Here is an 18,452-nt window from a genome sequence, read left to right as displayed (position 1 = left end):
TATAACACTCTGATATACCCCACACCCCTCACTATAACACTCTGATATACCCCACACCCCTCACTGTAACACTCTGATACACCCCACATCCCTCACTGTAACACTAATATACGCCACACCTCTCACTGTAACACTCTGATATACCCCACACCCCTCACTGTAACACTCTGATATACCCCACACCCCTCACTGTAACACTCTGATATACCCCACTCCCCTCACTGTAACACTCTGATATATCCCACACCCCTCACTGTAACCCTCTGATATATCCCACACTCCTCACTGTAACACTCTGATCTACCCCACTCCCCTCACTGTAACACTCTGATATACCCCACACCCCTCACTGTAACACTCTGATATACCCCACACCCCTCACTGTAACACTCTGATATATCCCCCACCCCTCACTGTAACCCTCTGATAAACCCCACACCCCTCACTGTAACATTATGATATACCCCACACCCCTAACTGTAACATTATGATATACCCCACCCCCCTCACTGTAACATTATGATATATCCCAACCCCCTCACTGTAACACTCTGATATATCCCACACCCCTCACTGTAACACTTTGATATATCCCACACCCCTCACTGTAACACTATGATATATCCCACACCCCTCACTGTAACACTCTGATATATCCCACACCCCTCACTGTAACATTATGATATATCCCACCCCCCTCACTATAACACCCTGATATACCGCACACCCCTCACTATAACACTCTGGTGTACCCCACACCCCTCACTGTAACACTCTGATACACCCCACATCCCTCACTGTAACAGTCTGATATACCCCACATCCCTCACTGTAACACTCTGATATATCCCACTCCCCTCACTGTAACAGTCTGATATATCCCACACCCCTCACTGTAACACTCTGATACACCCCACACCCCTCACTGTAACACTCTGATATACCCCACATCCCTCACTGTAACACTCTGATATATCCCAAATCCCTCACTGTAACACTCCGATATACCCCACACCCCTCACTGTAACACTCTGATATATCCCACACCCCTCACTGTAACACTCTGATATACCCCACCCCCCTCACTGTAACACTCTGATATACCCCACACCCCTCACTGTAACACTCTGATATACCCCACACCCCTCACTGTAACACTCTGATATACCCCACACCCCTCACTGTAACATTATGATATACCCCACACCCCTCACTGTAACACTCTGATATACCCCACACCCCTCACTGTAACAATCTGATATACCCCACACCCCTCACTGTAACACTCTGATATACCCCACACCCCTCACTGTAACATTATGATATACCCCACACCCCTCACTGTAACACTCTGATATACCCCACACCCCTCACTGTAACACTCTGATATATCCACCCCCCTCACTGTAACACTCTGATATACCCCACACCCCTCACTGTAACACTCTGATATACCCCACACCCCTCACTGTAACACTCTGATATACCCCACACCCCTCACTGTAACACTCTGATATACCCCACACCCCTTACTGTAACACCCTGATATACCCCACACCCCTCACTGTAACATTATGATATACCCCACACCCCTCACTGTAACACTCTGATATACCCCACACCCCTCACTGTAACATTATGATATATCCCACACCCCTCACTGTAACACTCTGATATACCCCACACCCCTCACTGTAACACTCTGATATACCCCACACCCCTCACTGTAACACTCTGATATACCCCACACCCCTCACTGTAACATTATGATATATCCCACACCCCTCACTGTAACACTCTGATATACCCCACATCCCTCACTGTAACACTCTGATATATCCCACTCCCCTCACTGTAACAGTCTGATATATCCCACACCCCTCACTGTAACACTCTGATACACCGCACACCCCTCACTGTAACACTCTGATATACCCCACATCCCTCACTGTAACACTCTGATATATCCCAAATCCCTCACTGTAACACTCCGATATACCCCACACCCCTCACTGTAACACTCTGATATATCCCACACCCCTCACTGTAACACTCTGATATACCCCACCCCCCTCACTGTAACACTCTGATATACCCCACACCCCTCACTGTAACACTCTGATATACCCCACACCCCTCACTGTAACACTCTGATATACCCCACACCCCTCACTGTAACATTATGATATACCCCACACCCCTCACTGTAACACTCTGATATACCCCACACCCCTCACTGTAACACTCTGATATATCCCACACCCCTCACTGTAACATTATGATATACCCCACACCCCTCACTGTAACACTCTGATATACCCCACACCCCTCACTGTAACAATCTGATATACCCCACACCCCTCACTGTAACACTCTGATATACCCCACACCCCTCACTGTAACATTATGATATACCCCACACCCCTCACTGTAACACTCTGATATACCCCACACCCCTCACTGTAACACTCTGATATATCCACCCCCCTCACTGTAACACTCTGATATACCCCACACCCCTCACTGTAACACTCTGATATACCCCACACCCCTCACTGTAACACTCTGATATACCCCACACCCCTCACTGTAACACTCTGATATACCCCACACCCCTCACTGTAACACCCTGATATACCCCACACCCCTCACTGTAACATTATGATATACCCCACACCCCTCACTGTAACACTCTGATATACCCCACACCCCTCACTGTAACATTATGATATATCCCACACCCCTCACTGTAACACTCTGATATACCCCACACCCCTCACTGTAACACTCTGATATACCCCACACCCCTCACTGTAACACTCTGGTATACCCCACACCCCTCACTGTAACATTATGATATATCCCACACCCCTCACTGTAACACTCTGATATACCCCACACCCCTCACTGTAACATTATGATATACCCCACACCCCTCACTGTAACACTCTGATATACCCCACACCCCTCACTGTAACACTCTGATATATCACACACCCCTCACTGTAACACTCTGATATACCCCACACCCCTCACTGTAACACTCTGATATACCCCACACCCCTCACTGTAACATTATGATATACCCCACACCCCTCACTGTAACACTCTGATATACCCCACACCCCTCACTGTAACATTATGATATACCCCACACCCCTCACTATAACACTCTGATATACCCCACACCCCTCACTGTAACACTCTGATATACCCCACACCCCTCACTGTAACACTCTGATATACCCCACACCCCTCACTGTAACATTATGATATACCCCACACCCCTCACTGTAACACTCTGATATACCCCACACCCCTCACTGTAACACTCTGATATACCCCACACCCCTCACTGTAACACTCTGATATACCCCACACCCCTCACTGTAACACTCTGATATACCCCACACCCCTCACTGTAACACTCTGATATACCCCACACCCCCTCACTGTAACACTGATATACCCCACACCCCTCACTGTAACACTCTGATATATCCCCCACCCCTCACTGTAACACTCTGATATATCCCACCCCCCTCACTGTAACACTCTGATATATCCCACCCCCCTCACTGTAACACTCTGATAATATCCTCGGTGGGACGTGAAGTCATTGTGGTATTGTCCTTAGACTAGGAATACAAAGACTCGAGGTGATGCTCTGGGGATCTGGGCAGGAATCTCGCCATTGCAGATGGTAGAATTGAATTCAATAAAAATCTGGAATTAAAAAGTCTGATGGTGATAAAAACCCATCTGAATCACTAAAGCCCTATAGGGAAGGAAGTCTCTCATCCTTACCTGGTCTGGTCAAATGTGACTCTAGACCCACAGAAATGTGGTTGACTCTGAAACACCCTCTGAAATGGCCGAGCAAACCACTCAGTTGTAACAAACCGTCACAGAGACACAAAAAAGGAATGAAGCCGGACGGACCACCCGGAATCGACCTAGGCACCGGAAACGACAACGGTAATCTCAATCAAATCAATCAAAGTCCTCCTTACAGACATCTGGGGTCTAGTGCCAAAATTGGGAGAGCCGTCTCAGAGACTCATCAAGCAACAGCCTGACAAAGTCATCCTCACGGGATCATACCTTACAGATAATGTCCCAGACACCACCATCACCATCCCTGGGTATGTCCTGTCCCACCAGCTGGACAGGCCCAGCAGAGGTGGCAGCACAGGGTATACAGTCGGGAGGGAGTTGTCCTGGGAGTCATCAACATCAACTCCGGACCCCATGAAGTCTCATGGCATCAGGTCAAACATGGACAAGGAAACCTCCTGCTGATTACCACGTACCGCCCTCCCTCAGCTGATGAATCAGTGCCTCCTCCATGTTAAACACCACTTGGAGGAAGCACTGAGGGTGGTAAGGGTGCAGAATGCACTCTGGGTGTTGTTGTGTTTTACCAGGGGGTCACTTTGCTCATGAGCCGGTTGCAGGTTTATCTGTCGGCAGGTGAGTCAATTACAATATGCTGCAGATGCAGAGACTAAAATGAAATGAAGCACATGGTATTTATTTGCACAGAGAACAGAGCATTCACACGATGTGTGCTTCTCCAACCAGACCCAACTCTAGACTATCATTAACATGGTAGCCCACGTTACACAGCTATTGGATCTAACAGTCACATGGTCAATCTGCTCACATTCTCTTAAAGGTGTATTACACCTCAGATGACCACATCCCTCCCCCTTTACTTGAAAGTATATTTTACAATATATTAATTATTTACGTAACTAAACTATTTACAAATTCAGTCTCTCTAGAGGCTCCTTCAAACATGTTGAATGTTGTAGTTCTACGATTTTCGATGGTTTATCTGAGTCCTCCCTCTCAGGAGTTATCTGTCCACTAGGTTTCCCTCTAGGAACGTGTGTGTTTGTCTCTGACTCTCTCAGGCTCAACGGACCCTTCAGGTACTTCCAAAGCAAGAGGAGCTCCTTCCACATGTGGTGTAGGCTCCAACGGGAATGCTTGGTGCACCTTTATTTGTGGATCTATTTCCCATTTCCTGAGGTGATTTACATGTCTCCTGATTATCCGACCTTCAACCAATATGTGGTAGGACAGAGGTCCTGTCCCTGTACTGACTTCACCTGATAGACATTTGGCCCATCTCCAAACTTCTTTGCAAAAACTGCTTTTCCTACAGTGAAGTTTCTTTCATGACTGTGGTAACCGTGTTCACTTTTCTGGGTCTCCTGATTTCTCTCTACCCTCCCCGCTAAATTCGACCCTATGAGGCTCAAACGTGCCCTGAGACGTCTCTTCATTAATTACTCCGCTGGGGCGATACCGGTGGTCGTATGTGGCTTAGTCCTATAGCTGAGTAGGAAACATGATAATCCAGATGCTATAAGAGTCCCCATCTAGTATTTTCATTCTGGCCTTGAAGGTCTGGACAGCCCTCTCGGCCAACCCATTGGATGCAGGGTGGGATGGCGGGGTCTTAACATGGGTTATACCCTTGAGACCTGTAAACCTTTGGAATTCCCCGCTGGTGAATGCCGTTCCATTATCAGACACTATGATCTCTGGCAAACCGTGTATCGCAAAACTCTGATACAATCTGTCTCTGGTGGCGGTAGATGTGGGTGATCTCACCTCGTATACATCCATCCATTTGGAGCGAGCGTCTATAATCAGGAGGAACATTGTGCCCAAAAAAGGCCCCACATAGTCAATGTGGAGGTTGACCCATGGCCTTCCAGGCCATTCCCAGGGATGCAGTGAAGCAGAAGGAGGTAATTTCTGTACCTGTTGGCACTGTCTGCAGCTCTTGACCATGTTTCCGATTTCAGTGTCCACCCCTAACCACCATAAGTACCTGCGCACCAACGTTTTCATTCTGGAAATGCTGGGGTGAGCGCTGTGCAATTCTATCAATAATGGTTATCTTCCTCTGGGAGGCACAATGACTCTCGCTCCCCACAGCAAGATGCCATCCTGGCAGGTGAGCTCAAATCTCCTATTAAAATAGGGCTTTGTTTCGTCCGACTTTGGCTCGTTAGACCATCCCTGTAAGACTTGTTCCCTTACGTGAGACAAAACTGGATCATGGTCAGTCCATTCTCTGATCTGTTTGGCATTCACTGGTGATGAATCCAGAAAGTTTAATAACAAGACAAGTTCTTGAGTGATGGGGGCGTTCCCATTGCTGTCCTTCAGGGGTAATCGGCTCAGCGCGTCGGCATTGGCAATCTGGCTTCCCGGCCAGTGGATAAAAGTATATTCATAAGCAGCTAGAATCAGTGCCCAGCTCTGGATGTGTGTCCAGGCGATTGGGGCTATTGCCTTGTCTTCTCCAAACAAGCCTAGTAGTGGCTTGTGGTCGGATACGATGGTGAAGTGGTGACCATGGATGTGTTGGTCTTCTTTCTCCGTGAGGGTCTTCGTTCTGCCACACTGAGTGTTCTTAAGACGTGACCAATGGGCCAGTTGGAGCCATTGGCCATCGGTGGGAGAGTCCTGCCCCTATTCCGTAAGGGGATGCATCGCATGTTAAAATTAATTATTTCTTTGGGTCAAAATGTATCAATAGGGTCGATGAAAGTAGTAACTTCTTTACTGCCATAAAAGCCTGTAGTTTTAAGGCTGCGACATAGCAAGCGGCAGTCTCTCCAGGGACACAACGCCTTGAATTGAATTTAAAACGCTGCGTTGTTACCAAGGGCTTCGATTGGAAATGGCCTTTCACTAGATTCACCAATTCATCAAAGCTCTTGGATTTTGGGGCGTTGGGTGCCTTTAGACTACGAATTAGGCCGTATGTTTTACTGCCACATGTCGATAAGAGGATCGCTCGCCTCTTCTCCTCCCCCAACATGTCGTTGGCCAAAAAGAAAAACGTGAGGCGTTCAATATAATGTGACCAGTCATCGGTGGTCTGTTCAAACAGTTCGACGCGGCCAAATTGTGGTATACTGGTGGGCGATAAGTTCAGCGACTATGGTGTGTCCTTATAATTGTAATGTACTTACAATCGGCCTGCAGGGCAGGCCAATTCACTACAGTTGAGTTTTCATGGCTTCCCTTGGTGTCATCGACTGACTGTGTTTTGCCTCATCGCCAGTTGTTATGTTTTACCAGGGGGCTGCTTTGCCTTCGAGCCAGTTGCATGTTTATCTGTCGGCAGGTGAGTCGATTACAATATATGGCAGATGCAGAGACTAATATGAAGTGAAGCACATACTGTTTATTTACACAGACAACAGAGCATTAACATGATGTGCACTTCTCCAGCCAGACCCTACTCTAGACTAACAATAACATTGTCGCCCACGCTACACAGCTATTGGGTCTTACAGTCATGTGGTCGATCTGCTCACACTCTCTTAAAGGTGTATTACACTTCAGATTACCACAGGTAGTGACTTCAATCTTCATCACCAAGAGTGGCTCAGTAGCACCACTACTGACCAAGCTGACCGAGTCCTAAAGGACATCGCTGCGTGCCTGGGTCTGCGGCAGGTAGTCAGGGAACCAACAAGGGGGAAAAACACACTTGACTTCATCCTCACCAACCTGCCTGCCGCAGATGCATCTGTCCATGACAGTATCAGTAGGAGTGACCACCGCACAGTCCTTGTGGAGACAAAATGCCGTCTTCACATTGAGGATACCCTCCATCGTGTTGTGTGGCACTACCACCGTGCTAAATGGGATAGATTTCAAACAGATCTAGCAACTCGACTGGGCATCCATGAGGCGCTGTGGGCCATCAGCAGCAGCAGAATTGTACTCAAACACAATCTGTAACCTCATGGCCCGGCATATCCCCCACTCTACCATTACCATAAAGCCAGGGGATTAACTCTGGTTCAATGAAGAGTGCAGGATGGCAAACCAGGAGCAGCACCAGGCAACACCAGGCATATCTAAAACACCCTCTGAAATGGCCAAGCAAGCCACTCAGTTGTAACAAGACGCCACAAAGTCACAAAAAAAGGGAATGAAACCGGACGGACCACCCGGCATCGACCTAGGCACCGGAAACGACAACGACAAACTCAGCCCTGTCAACCCTGCAAATTCGTCCTTACTAACATCTGGGGGCTAGTGCCAAAATTGGGAGAGCTGTCTCACTGACTAGTCAAGCAACAGCCTGACAGAGTCATCCTCACGGGATCATACCTTACAGATAATGTCCCAGACACCACCATCACCATCCCTGGGTATGTCCTGTCCCACCGGCAGGACAGACCCAGCAGAGGTGGTGGCACAGTGGTATACAGTCAGGAGGGAGTTGCCTTGGGAGTCCTCAACATCAACCCTGGACCCCATGAAGTCTCATGGCATCAGGTCAAACATGGGCAAGGAAACCTCCTGCTGATTACCATGTACCGCCCTCCCTCAGCTGATGAATCAGTGCCTCCTCCATGTTGAACACCACTTGGAGGAAGCACTGAGGGTGGCAAGGGTGCAGTATGCACTCTGGACAGGGACCTCAATGTCCATCACCGAGAGTGGTTCAGTAGCACCACTACTGACCGAGCTGGCCGAGTCCTAAAGGACATAGCTGCTAGACTGGGTCTGCGGCAGGTGGTGAGGGAACCAACAAGAGGGAAAAACATACTTGACCTCATCCTCACCAACCTGCCTGCCACAGATGCATCTGTCCATGACAGTATCGGTAGGAGTGACCACCGCACAGTCCTTGTGGAGACAAAATCCCACCTTCACATTGAGGATACCCTCCATCGCATTGTGTGGCACTACCACCGTGCTAAATGGGATAGATTTCGAACAGATCTAGCAACTCAAGACTGGGCATCCATGAGGCACTGTGGGCCAGCAGCAGCAGAATTGTACTCGAACACAAACTGTAACCTCATGGGCCGGCATATCCCCCACTCTACCATTACCACCAAGCCAGAGGATCAACCCTGGTTCAATGAGGAGTGCAGGAGGGCATGCCAGGAGCAGCACCAGGCACACCTAAAAATGAGGTGTCAACCTGGTGAAGCTACAACACAGGACTACTTGTGTGCCAAATAGCATAAGCAGCAAGTGATAGACAGAACTTAGCGATCCCACAAGCAATGGATCAGATCTAAATTCTGCAGTCCTGCCACATCCGGTCATGAATGGTGGTGGGCAATTAAACAACTCACTGGAGGAGGAGGCTCCACAAATATCCCCATCCTCAATGATGGAGGAGCCCTGCACATCAGTGTAAAAGATAAGGCTGAAGAATTTGCTACAATCTCCAGTCAGAAGTGCTGAGTAGATGATCCATCTCAGCCTCCTCCGGAGGTCCCCAGCATCACAGATGCCAGTCTACAGCCAATTTGATTCACTCCACGTGACATCAAGAAACAGCTGAAGGCACTGGATACTGCAAAGACTATGGGGCCTGACAATATTCCAGCAATAGTACTGAAGACTTGTGCTCCAGAACTTGCCGCGCCCCTAGCCAAGCTGTTCCGGTACAGCTACAACACTAGCACCTACCCGGCAATGTGGAAAATTGCCCAGGTATGTCCTGTACACAAAAAGCAGGACAAATCCAACCCGGCCAATTGCCACTCTATCAGTCTACTCTCCATCATCAGTCAGGCGATGGAATAACCTGCTCATTGACAGTCAGTTTGGGATCTGCCAGGGTCACTCAGCTCCTGACCCCATTACAGCCTTGGGTCAAACATGGACAAAAGAGCTGAACTCCTGAGGTGAGGAGAGAGTGACTGCCCTTGACATCAAGGCAGCATTTGACTGAGTGTGGCAACAAGGAGCCCTAGCAAAACTGGAGTCAATGGGAATCAGTGGGAAAATTCTCTGCTGGTTGGAGTCATACCCAGCACAAAGGAAGGTGGTTGTGGTTGTTGGACGCCAGTCATTTCAGCACCAGGACATCACTGCAGGAGTTCCTCAGGGTAGTGTCCTAGGCCCAGCCATCTTTAGCTGCTTCATCAATGACCTTCCTTCCATCAAAAGGTTAGAAATGGGGAGGTTTCCTGATGATTGCACAATGTTCAGTTCCATTTGCAACTCCTCAGATACTGAAGCAGTCCATGTCCAAATGCAACAAGACCTGGACAATATCCAGGCTTGGGCTGACAAGTGGCAAGTAACACTCGCGCCAAACAAGTGCCATTTCCAAAAAGAGAGAATATAAGCATCTCCCCTTAACATTCAATGGCATTACCATAGCTGAATCCTCCACTATCGACATCTTGGGGATTACAATTGACCAGAAACTGGACTGGACTAGCCATATAAATATTGGGGCTACATGAGCAGGTCAGAGGCTGGGAATCGTGTGATGAGTAACTCACCTTCTGCCTTCCCAAAGCCTGTCCACCATCTCCAAGGCACACGTCAGAGTGCGATGCAATACTCCCCACTTGCCTGGATGAAGATCAAGAAGCCTAACACCTGGCCATCCTTCCAGGCATTATTCTCTTATCTGGAGACATTCTTCTTGCTGCTATGCTTCTTTTATGTCCTTCAACCTTTATGCAGTAGCTGGTAAGTGTTGATTAATTCAGGTTGTATATACCTCCACCTCCTCAATGAAGTTCTGCCGAAGGGCCATGAAGGCTCGAAACGTTAACTGATTTCTTCTCCGCCAATGCTGCCAGACCTGCTGAGTTTTTCCAGGTAATTCTGTTTTTGTTATAAATCCTCTTGGTTGGCTTCATTCTAATGGTATCCATGACAGTGTGTCAGCTGTTGTTTGATACTTCCCATGAACATTCTCTGTTATGGAGTCATATCTCATTAATCTTAATTTGAACCTGCTGGATCCTTGGTGACACTTTTGTAATTTTTTTCCATTTTCACAAGAGTGGCTCATGGCTTGGGGCTTGTTTCAATTTGGAACCACAATCCCATCGTGTGGGGTGAACATTTTCCGCTTGCCCATGTTGTTACCAAAGCTTCTTTTTCAATTGTGGCAAATCTTTGTTTTTCTCTGTTCCTGTTGGCATCTCTCAGTTTCTGATAATGACCTTGAGGCTTAGTAAACTGGTTTACATTTGCCGTTTCTCTGCACTTGAAATAAAACTGCCCCAAGACCTGCTGACGATGCATCTGCTGCCACTACGGTCAGCAATTCTGGGTCATCATCTGCTAAAATTTCAGAGGAAATTAAAATGTTGTTTAATCCTTTCCAAAGCATTTTGCTGGTCCATACCCCAGCACCACTGTTCACCCGCTCTCAGCAGCTGCCTCAAGAGTTCGTTGACCTCTACTGAATTCAGCAGCCTACTTCGTTGACCATCCCAAGGAATCTCTGAAGTTCAGTTATGTTCCCGAGTTGTGGAAATTCTCGGATTACTTTTGTTTTTTGTGGATCAACTGTGATTCCACTGGCTCGTACCATGTGACCTGGAAACCTCCCTGTCGCTTGCCATTTTAACACTCCACCCTGCTCTCATGCCCACATGTCCGTCCTTGGCCTGCTGCAATGTTCCAGTGAAGCTCAATGCAAACTGGAGGAACAGCACCTCATCTTCCGACTAGGCACTTTACAGCCTTCCGGACTGAATATTGAGTTCAACAACTTTAGATCATGGACTCTCTCCTCCATCCCCACCCCCTTTCCGATTCCCCTTTTTTCCAATAATTTATATAGATTTTTCTTTTCCCACCTACTTCCATTATTTTTAAATGTATTTCCATCCATTGTTTTATCTCTACCTTTTGGCCTATTTCGATCCCTTCCCCCCACACTACCCCCACTAGGGCTATCTGTACCTTGCTCGTCCTGCTTTCTACCCTTAATGTCACCTATTAGCACATTCCTTAGATAGTATCACCATCGTCAACACCTCTTTGTCCTTTTGCCTATGACATCTTTTGCTAATCTCCACCTATCACTGGCCCTCTATCCAGCTCTACCTGTCCCACCCCCCTTAAACAAGCTTATATTTCACCTCTCTTCTATTTTTCCTTATTTCTGTTGAAGAGTCATGCGGACTCGAAACGTTAACTGTGTTCCTCTCCGCAGATGCTGTCAGACCTGCTGAGCTTTTCCAGGTATTTTTATTTTTGTTTTGGATTTCCAGCATCCGCTGTTTTTTTGCTTTTAACTTGATCATGGGTTTGACAAACTCACCTTTTCCATTCAGTGTTGGGCTGCCTCCCTGTGAGACTCTCAGGACTGTTCTGACTCTGTGATCATGCTCTTCTCTTGTGGAGCTATGTATAAGTTTATCATCCATATGGCATATTACTCCTTCCACACCTCTAGAGTGTGAGACCTTGTTCCCTGGAAAATTTCTGGAGCAGCAGCTATGCCAAAGGACAATCGATTGAAACAATGATGACCAAAAGGCATTATAAATGTGGTCAGCAATCTGGATTCTTTGCCCAGAGTCAGCTGCCAAAATCCACTGTTCACGTCCAATTTGGTGAATAGAGCACTCTTGGCTCGGTTGGCAAGACTCTCATCCACTGAGGCCATCGGGTGGATCTCATGTTCCACTGATTTGTTTAGTTGAGTTAAATCCACACAGATTCTTGTAGAGCTGTTTGGCTCTGGGACCGGAACCATTCCTAAACAATGTTTTGTTGGCATGATGACCGGTGAGGTAAACCCTTGCTGCTGCATCTTTCCAATTTCACTCCCCAACTTTGTCCAAGAGTGGCTGAGGGACTTTCCTCAGTGTAAAGAGGAAAATTGGTTGAGTATCAGTTCATAGGGTGATATGGTACTCGGTCTTTAACTTCTTGAGGCCTGTAAATAATATTGGAAATTGATTCCTGAATGTCCTACTGTAGCTGTCATCAGTGACTTCATCCACTGTACAGATTAATTTCAGGTTTAGGCATGACTTTCTGCTGAGTGGAGAGCATTCTTGATTTTGAATGACATGGAGAGGTTCAAGAATTTCCCAATCTTTATTCTTCAACCTTTGCCATGAGTTGGCCTTTGACTCCCAATGTAGTCCCACCCAGACCCTGTAACTTGAGAGATAAGGGCTGCAGTGTAATTTTTTTGAGCCATTTTACTTTGTCTGATAAAACAGAAACCCCCGCTCCTGTGTCTATTTATTTCAGACTTTGTTTTCAGTATCATTTCTCTCCCCTAGGAAAGTTACTTCCTTTTTCTGTGGTTCTCCTATTCTTGTATGGGGCTTTGCTTTCATATTTTCTCTCTCTTTTTGCATTGTCGGCAGCATTTTTTGAGCGACAGGCAGTTTTGAAGTGGCCTATTTTTCCACAGTTGTGGCACTCTGCTCCCCCTACTGGACATTCTTCTCATTCATGCCCTTTGTTGCCATCGCACCTAAAACATTCCGAGATGGTGGTCGGCACACTCTTCTCCATTTTAGCAGGCTTGGGATTTGCTGCCATTTCTCTCTTCTGGCCTACAAACTGAATGGTCCCCAGGGGACCTCACCTTCTCCGCAAACAAAGGCCAATTTTGTTTCCTAAGCTCAGTTTGGCTCACAATTTGAGGAGTGTCAAATTCTCTCCGGTCTGTGAGAGACCTCACGATGCTTCAGCTAAGGGCCCCCTACTACAATTCTGCCACAAATCAACTAATCCCTTAAGATTCTATAATCACAATCCCTACCAGCCAGTATAGAGCATTAATGAACGAATCCATGGCTTTCAAAAATCCAGGGTCTTTGTTTTCTCTTGCTAAATTTTGCCTTTTCTATAACTAAGTTCCTGTTGATGCTGAAATATGAACCAAAAGCTTCTTCATCAGGAGTTGAAGTTTCATCAACTCCCTGACTTTCTATCATGTCATCAGCAATAGATACAACTGCATAAAGTAGTGTACTGACCTGACTTGCTGATCTTTTTTTGTGTAAGGCAGGAGCAGTTCTATATCTCGTGAACCTCTTTCTCCAGTTGTCCCAGTTCTTGGCCTGTGGCGACCCTTCAGCACTCCATAATGGTTCTGGGAGTAGCGGTGCAGATTTCACGCTCCTACTGAGCCCTGGAATTGTTGCTGCTTCACTGCCGCTGTTTGTTGCTACGGGCCTGAGCTCACTGCCACCCAGACTCCGAGCCTGTCTTTCAGCTTGCATCCGCTGCACCCGTGATGCTCCGGCCTTTTGACAAGTCTTGAATCTGCTCCTTTCGTCTTTCTTTCAAGGGTCTCTTGACTCTCCAGACCTGTAGCTGATTCTGCTTTCTGGGTCTTTTACTCACTGTCCATTGCTGTCATGTTTCATGGTGTGTTCCGGGTCTAGGTGGTCTCCTTGCGGGCTTGCCTATTCTCACTAAGTAAGCTGCTCGAGACTGTTATTTGTTAAAACCATTGCTCTTTATTTACAGCTGCCATATTTACACATTGGAAACTCTGCACGGGACTGGAGGGATTTGTAAACAAGGATGAGAATTTTAAAAATTGAAATATTGACAGATTGGCAGCCAATGCAGGTCAGCGAGCACAGGGCTGATTCTCTTTTCTCTCTACTCTATTGTTTCAGGGTCTGACAAGAGTTAAACACGTCCCTTTTCAGCTGTAACTCTTTCGAGTACATTCACAGTTCTTGACTTTTTTTTTGTTCAAGTCCTGGAGTGGGACATGAACCCACAACCTTCTGACTCAAAGGTGAGGGTGCTATGAACTGAGCCACAGCTGACACCTCTAACAACAATGGTTTCATGATCTACCATCTGCCGTGGCAGGATTCGAACCCGGGTCCCCAGAGCATTACCCTGGGTCTCTGGATTACTAGTCCAGTGACATTACCACGACGCCAAAGTGACTGCAGCACAGGGCTGATACTCTTTCGAGTTATCAACAGTCACAGATTGCAACTCTTTTGAGTACAATCACAGTTCTTGGTTTCCAGGAGTGGGAAATGAACCCACAACCCTCTGATTCAAAGGCGAGGGTGCTATGAACTGAGCCACAGCTGAGACCTCAGCACAGGGCTGATGGTGAACAGGACTTGAGGGAAGTTAGCGAATGGGCAACCGAGTTTTGGATGAGCTGAAGTTTATGGAGAGCGGGGGGGATTGCTATCAGCTGAAGCAAGTCATCGTTGCTAAGTGAGCATTCAGTGTGTGAGGCTCTGAGTCATGAATCCTATATCAATGGGATGAATTGGAGACCCTGTGATTGGACCATGGCTCCCCAGTGAGTGGTTTGGAGATTGGTAGTTGTCAGAAACAATAATTGAGCAGCCTGTGCCTGGTCCTCTGGAGAAGATGGAAGAGACTAGAGACTGCCTTAAAAATGATGAAGGGTGGATGTGGGAGGACTGTTTCCATTTGTTCGTGAGTTTAGGATGAGGAAGAAGAAATCAAAGAGAAATATTGGCAGGTCAAAGAAAGAATTAAGGAGAAGTTTCATTGAGAAAGTGGATATGAAGTGGAATTGGCTGGAGTGCTAGAAGCAGACAGCGTTGTGATATTGAATGGATGTGAGAAGGGGATAGAGGTATAGAGTGGGAAGAGGTTCAAGTTGGACACCTGTCTCTGATAATCGATTCAGTATTTTTCTTTGTCTGCTTTGCTCTTTACCTCTCAGCAAGATGGGACAATAATATTCTTCCTTTGTGTTTCTCTCTGTCTCACAATCTCTCTCCCCTCTCTGTCTGTTTCTCACTTTCTCATTCTCTCTCATACTCTTACTCTCTCACTCCCACACACATTGTCTCTCTCTGTCTCTGTCTCTCTCTTTCTCTCTTTCTCTCTCTGTCTGTGCCTCTCTCTCTTTCCGTCTCTCTCTCCCTCTCTTTCTCTTTTTGTCTCTTTCTCTTACTTTCTCCCTCTCTCTTTCTGTTTCTGTTTCCCTCTCTCTCATTCCCTCTCGCTAGGTACTGGAGTATGCAGGGAAAGGGAAAAGCATCATGGATGTGGGACTTGCACAAGCCAAGCTCCCACTCAGCACCAGGAGTCACTATTTTGAGGTGGAGATTGTGAACCCGGGTGAGAAGTGTTATATAGCTGTCGGAGTAGCGAGGAAGGTAAGTGCAGATTAAATTGTCACCATTCTCATTGATGATCTCTCTCACTGGTTAACAGGCAGTTGTGATCAGTGAAGATTCACCGAAACTATACTGATGTTAAAAGGGTTAAATAATGCACAGAGCAGATTTTTATTCCATCAAGTGTAAGGGTGTTTAAGATGATTAAACTGTTCAGTAGGGTCGATGGAGAGAAATTATTCCCTCTACTGGTGGGGTGGAGGGGGGGGAGGTGTGGGGTGTTAGCCCATAACAAAGGGGGCAGGACCTTCAGATTCGAGCCAGGCCGTTCAGGGTGATGTCCGGAAGCACTTCCTCACACAGAGGGCAGTGGGAATCTGGAATTCTCACCCCCCAGGAAACAGTTAGACTGAGGGGGGAGGTGAGGGGGGCAGATTTCCACATGGAGAGATAAGATTTTTATTGGGTAAGAGTATCCCGGGATATGAAGCAACGACGGAAAAATAAGACTGAGATACAGATCATCCAGGATCAGACTGAATGGCAGCAGAACAGACTCCAAGCTGAATAACCTTCTCCTGTCCTTGTGTAACAGGATCGAGAGACTGTATGATGCTGCACTGTCAGAGGGTCAGTACTGAGGGGGTGCTGCACTGTCAGAGGGTCAGTACTGAGGAAGTGCATAGCTGAAGAGATAGTGGAGGCATTAGTGGTGATCTTTCAGGAATCACTGGAGTCAGGGTGGGTCACAGAGGCCTGGAAAGTAACTAATGTAACCCCCCTGTTTAAGAAGGGAGTGAGGCAAAAGACGGGAAATTACAGGCCGATTAGCCTGACCTCGGTCGTTGGTAAGATTTTAGAGTCCATTATTAAGGATGAGATTTCAGAATACTTGGAAGTGCATGGTAAAATCGGGCAAAGTCAGCATGGTTTCATCAAGGGGAGGTCATGCCTGACAAATCTGTTAGAATTCTTTGAGGAGGTAATGAGTAGGTTAGACAAAGGAGAGCCAATGGATGTTATCTACTTGGACTTCCAGAAGGCCTTTGACAAGGTGCCGCACAGGAGGCTGCTCAGTAAGATAAGAGCCCATGGTGTTAAAGGCAAGGTACTAGCATGGATAGAAGATTGGCTGTCTGGCAGGAGGCAGAGAGTGGGGATAAGGGGGTCCTTCTCAGGATGGCGGCCGGTGACTAGTGGAGTTCCACAGGGGTCAGTGTTGGGGCCACAATTTTTCACTTTATACATTAATGATCTAGATGAAGGAACTGAGGGAATCCTGGCTAAGTTTGCAGATGATTCAAAGATAGGTGGAGGGACAGGTAGTATTGAGGAGGCGGGGAGGCTGCAGATGGACTTGGACAGGTTAGCAGAATGGGCAAAGAAGTGGCAGGTGGAATACAATGTGGGGAAGTGTGAGGTCATGCACTTTGGTAGGAAGAATAGAGGCATAGGCTATTTTCTAAATGGGGAGAGAATTCAGAAATCTGGAGTGTAAAGGGACTTGGGAGTCCTAGTCCAGGATTCTCTTAAGGTTAACTTGCAGGTTGAGTTGGTAGTTAGGAAGGCAAATGCAATGTTGGCATCTATTTCGAGAGGACTAGAATATAAAAGCAGGGATGTGCTGCTGAGGCTTTATAAGGCTCTGGTCAGACCATATTTAGAATATTGTGAGCAATTTTGGGCCCCATATCTCAGGAAGGATGTTCTGGCCTTGGAGAGGGTCCAGAGGAGGTTCACGAGTATGATCCCAGGAATGAGGGGATTAACATATGAGGAATGTTTGAGGACTCTGGGTCTATACTCGATGGAGGTTAGAAGAATGAGGGGGGATCTGATTGAAACTTACAGAATACTGAAAGGCCTGGATAGAGTGGACGTGGGGAAGATGTTTCCAGTAGTAGGAGAGACTAGGACCCGAGGGCACAGCCTCAGAGTAAAGGGAAGACCTTTTAGAACAGAGATGAGGAGAAACTTCTTTAGCCAGAGAGTGGTGAATCTATGGAATTCATTGCCACAGAAGGCTGTGGAGGCCAGGTCATTGAGTATATTTAAGAGCGAGATAGATAGGTTCTTGATTGGTAAGGGGATCAAAGGTTACGGGGAGAAGGCAGGAGAATGGGGTTGAGAAACTTATCAGCCATGAATGAATGGCGGAGCAGACTCGATGGGCTGAATGGCCTAATTTCTGCTCCTATGTCTTATGATCTCTTATGGTCAGAGGGTCAGTACTGACGGAGTGCTGCACTTTTAGAGGGTCAGTACTGAGGGACTGCTGCAATGCCAAAGGGTCAGTACTGAGCGAGTGCTGCACTGTCAGAGGGTCAGCACTGTCAGAGGGTCAGCACTGTCAGAGGGTCAGCACTGTCAGAGGGTCAGCACTGTCAGAGGGTCAGCACTGTCAGAGGGTCAGTTCTGAGGGGGTACTGCCCAGTTGCCTCACAGGATCTGAATTTACACATGAAACATGTGTACCTGAGAATGATTGTAGTGAGTAACAATGTAGGAGATTGTTTCTGGCCTCTCAGGTTAGAGAGTACGGAGAGTTCCTGTGTCTGCAGTGGAGTGCTGAACTGTACAAAGGGCTGT

At 47.2% G+C, this 18,452-nt stretch overlaps 1 protein-coding gene across 1 annotated transcript in view; it reads left to right on the top strand.

Annotated features, from left to right (window-relative positions):
• LOC144686231 (SPRY domain-containing protein 3-like) overlaps positions 1-18,452 on the top strand; it is a 1,189,784-nt gene that overhangs the window by 671,941 nt on the left and 499,391 nt on the right. Inside the window, exon 7 of the mRNA XM_078551322.1 lies at positions 15,753-15,902. Within this exon, the coding sequence (XP_078407448.1) occupies positions 15,753-15,902 (150 nt within the window). The remainder of the gene's footprint in view (positions 1-15,752; positions 15,903-18,452) is intronic.

Source organism: Cetorhinus maximus, chromosome 11, assembly GCF_964194155.1.
Source record: "Cetorhinus maximus chromosome 11, sCetMax3.hap1.1, whole genome shotgun sequence".
Classification (NCBI taxonomy): Eukaryota; Metazoa; Chordata; class Chondrichthyes; order Lamniformes; family Cetorhinidae; genus Cetorhinus; species Cetorhinus maximus.
Note: the sequence above shows the minus strand (reverse complement) of the source record. Positions and strands in the feature narration are given on the sequence as shown.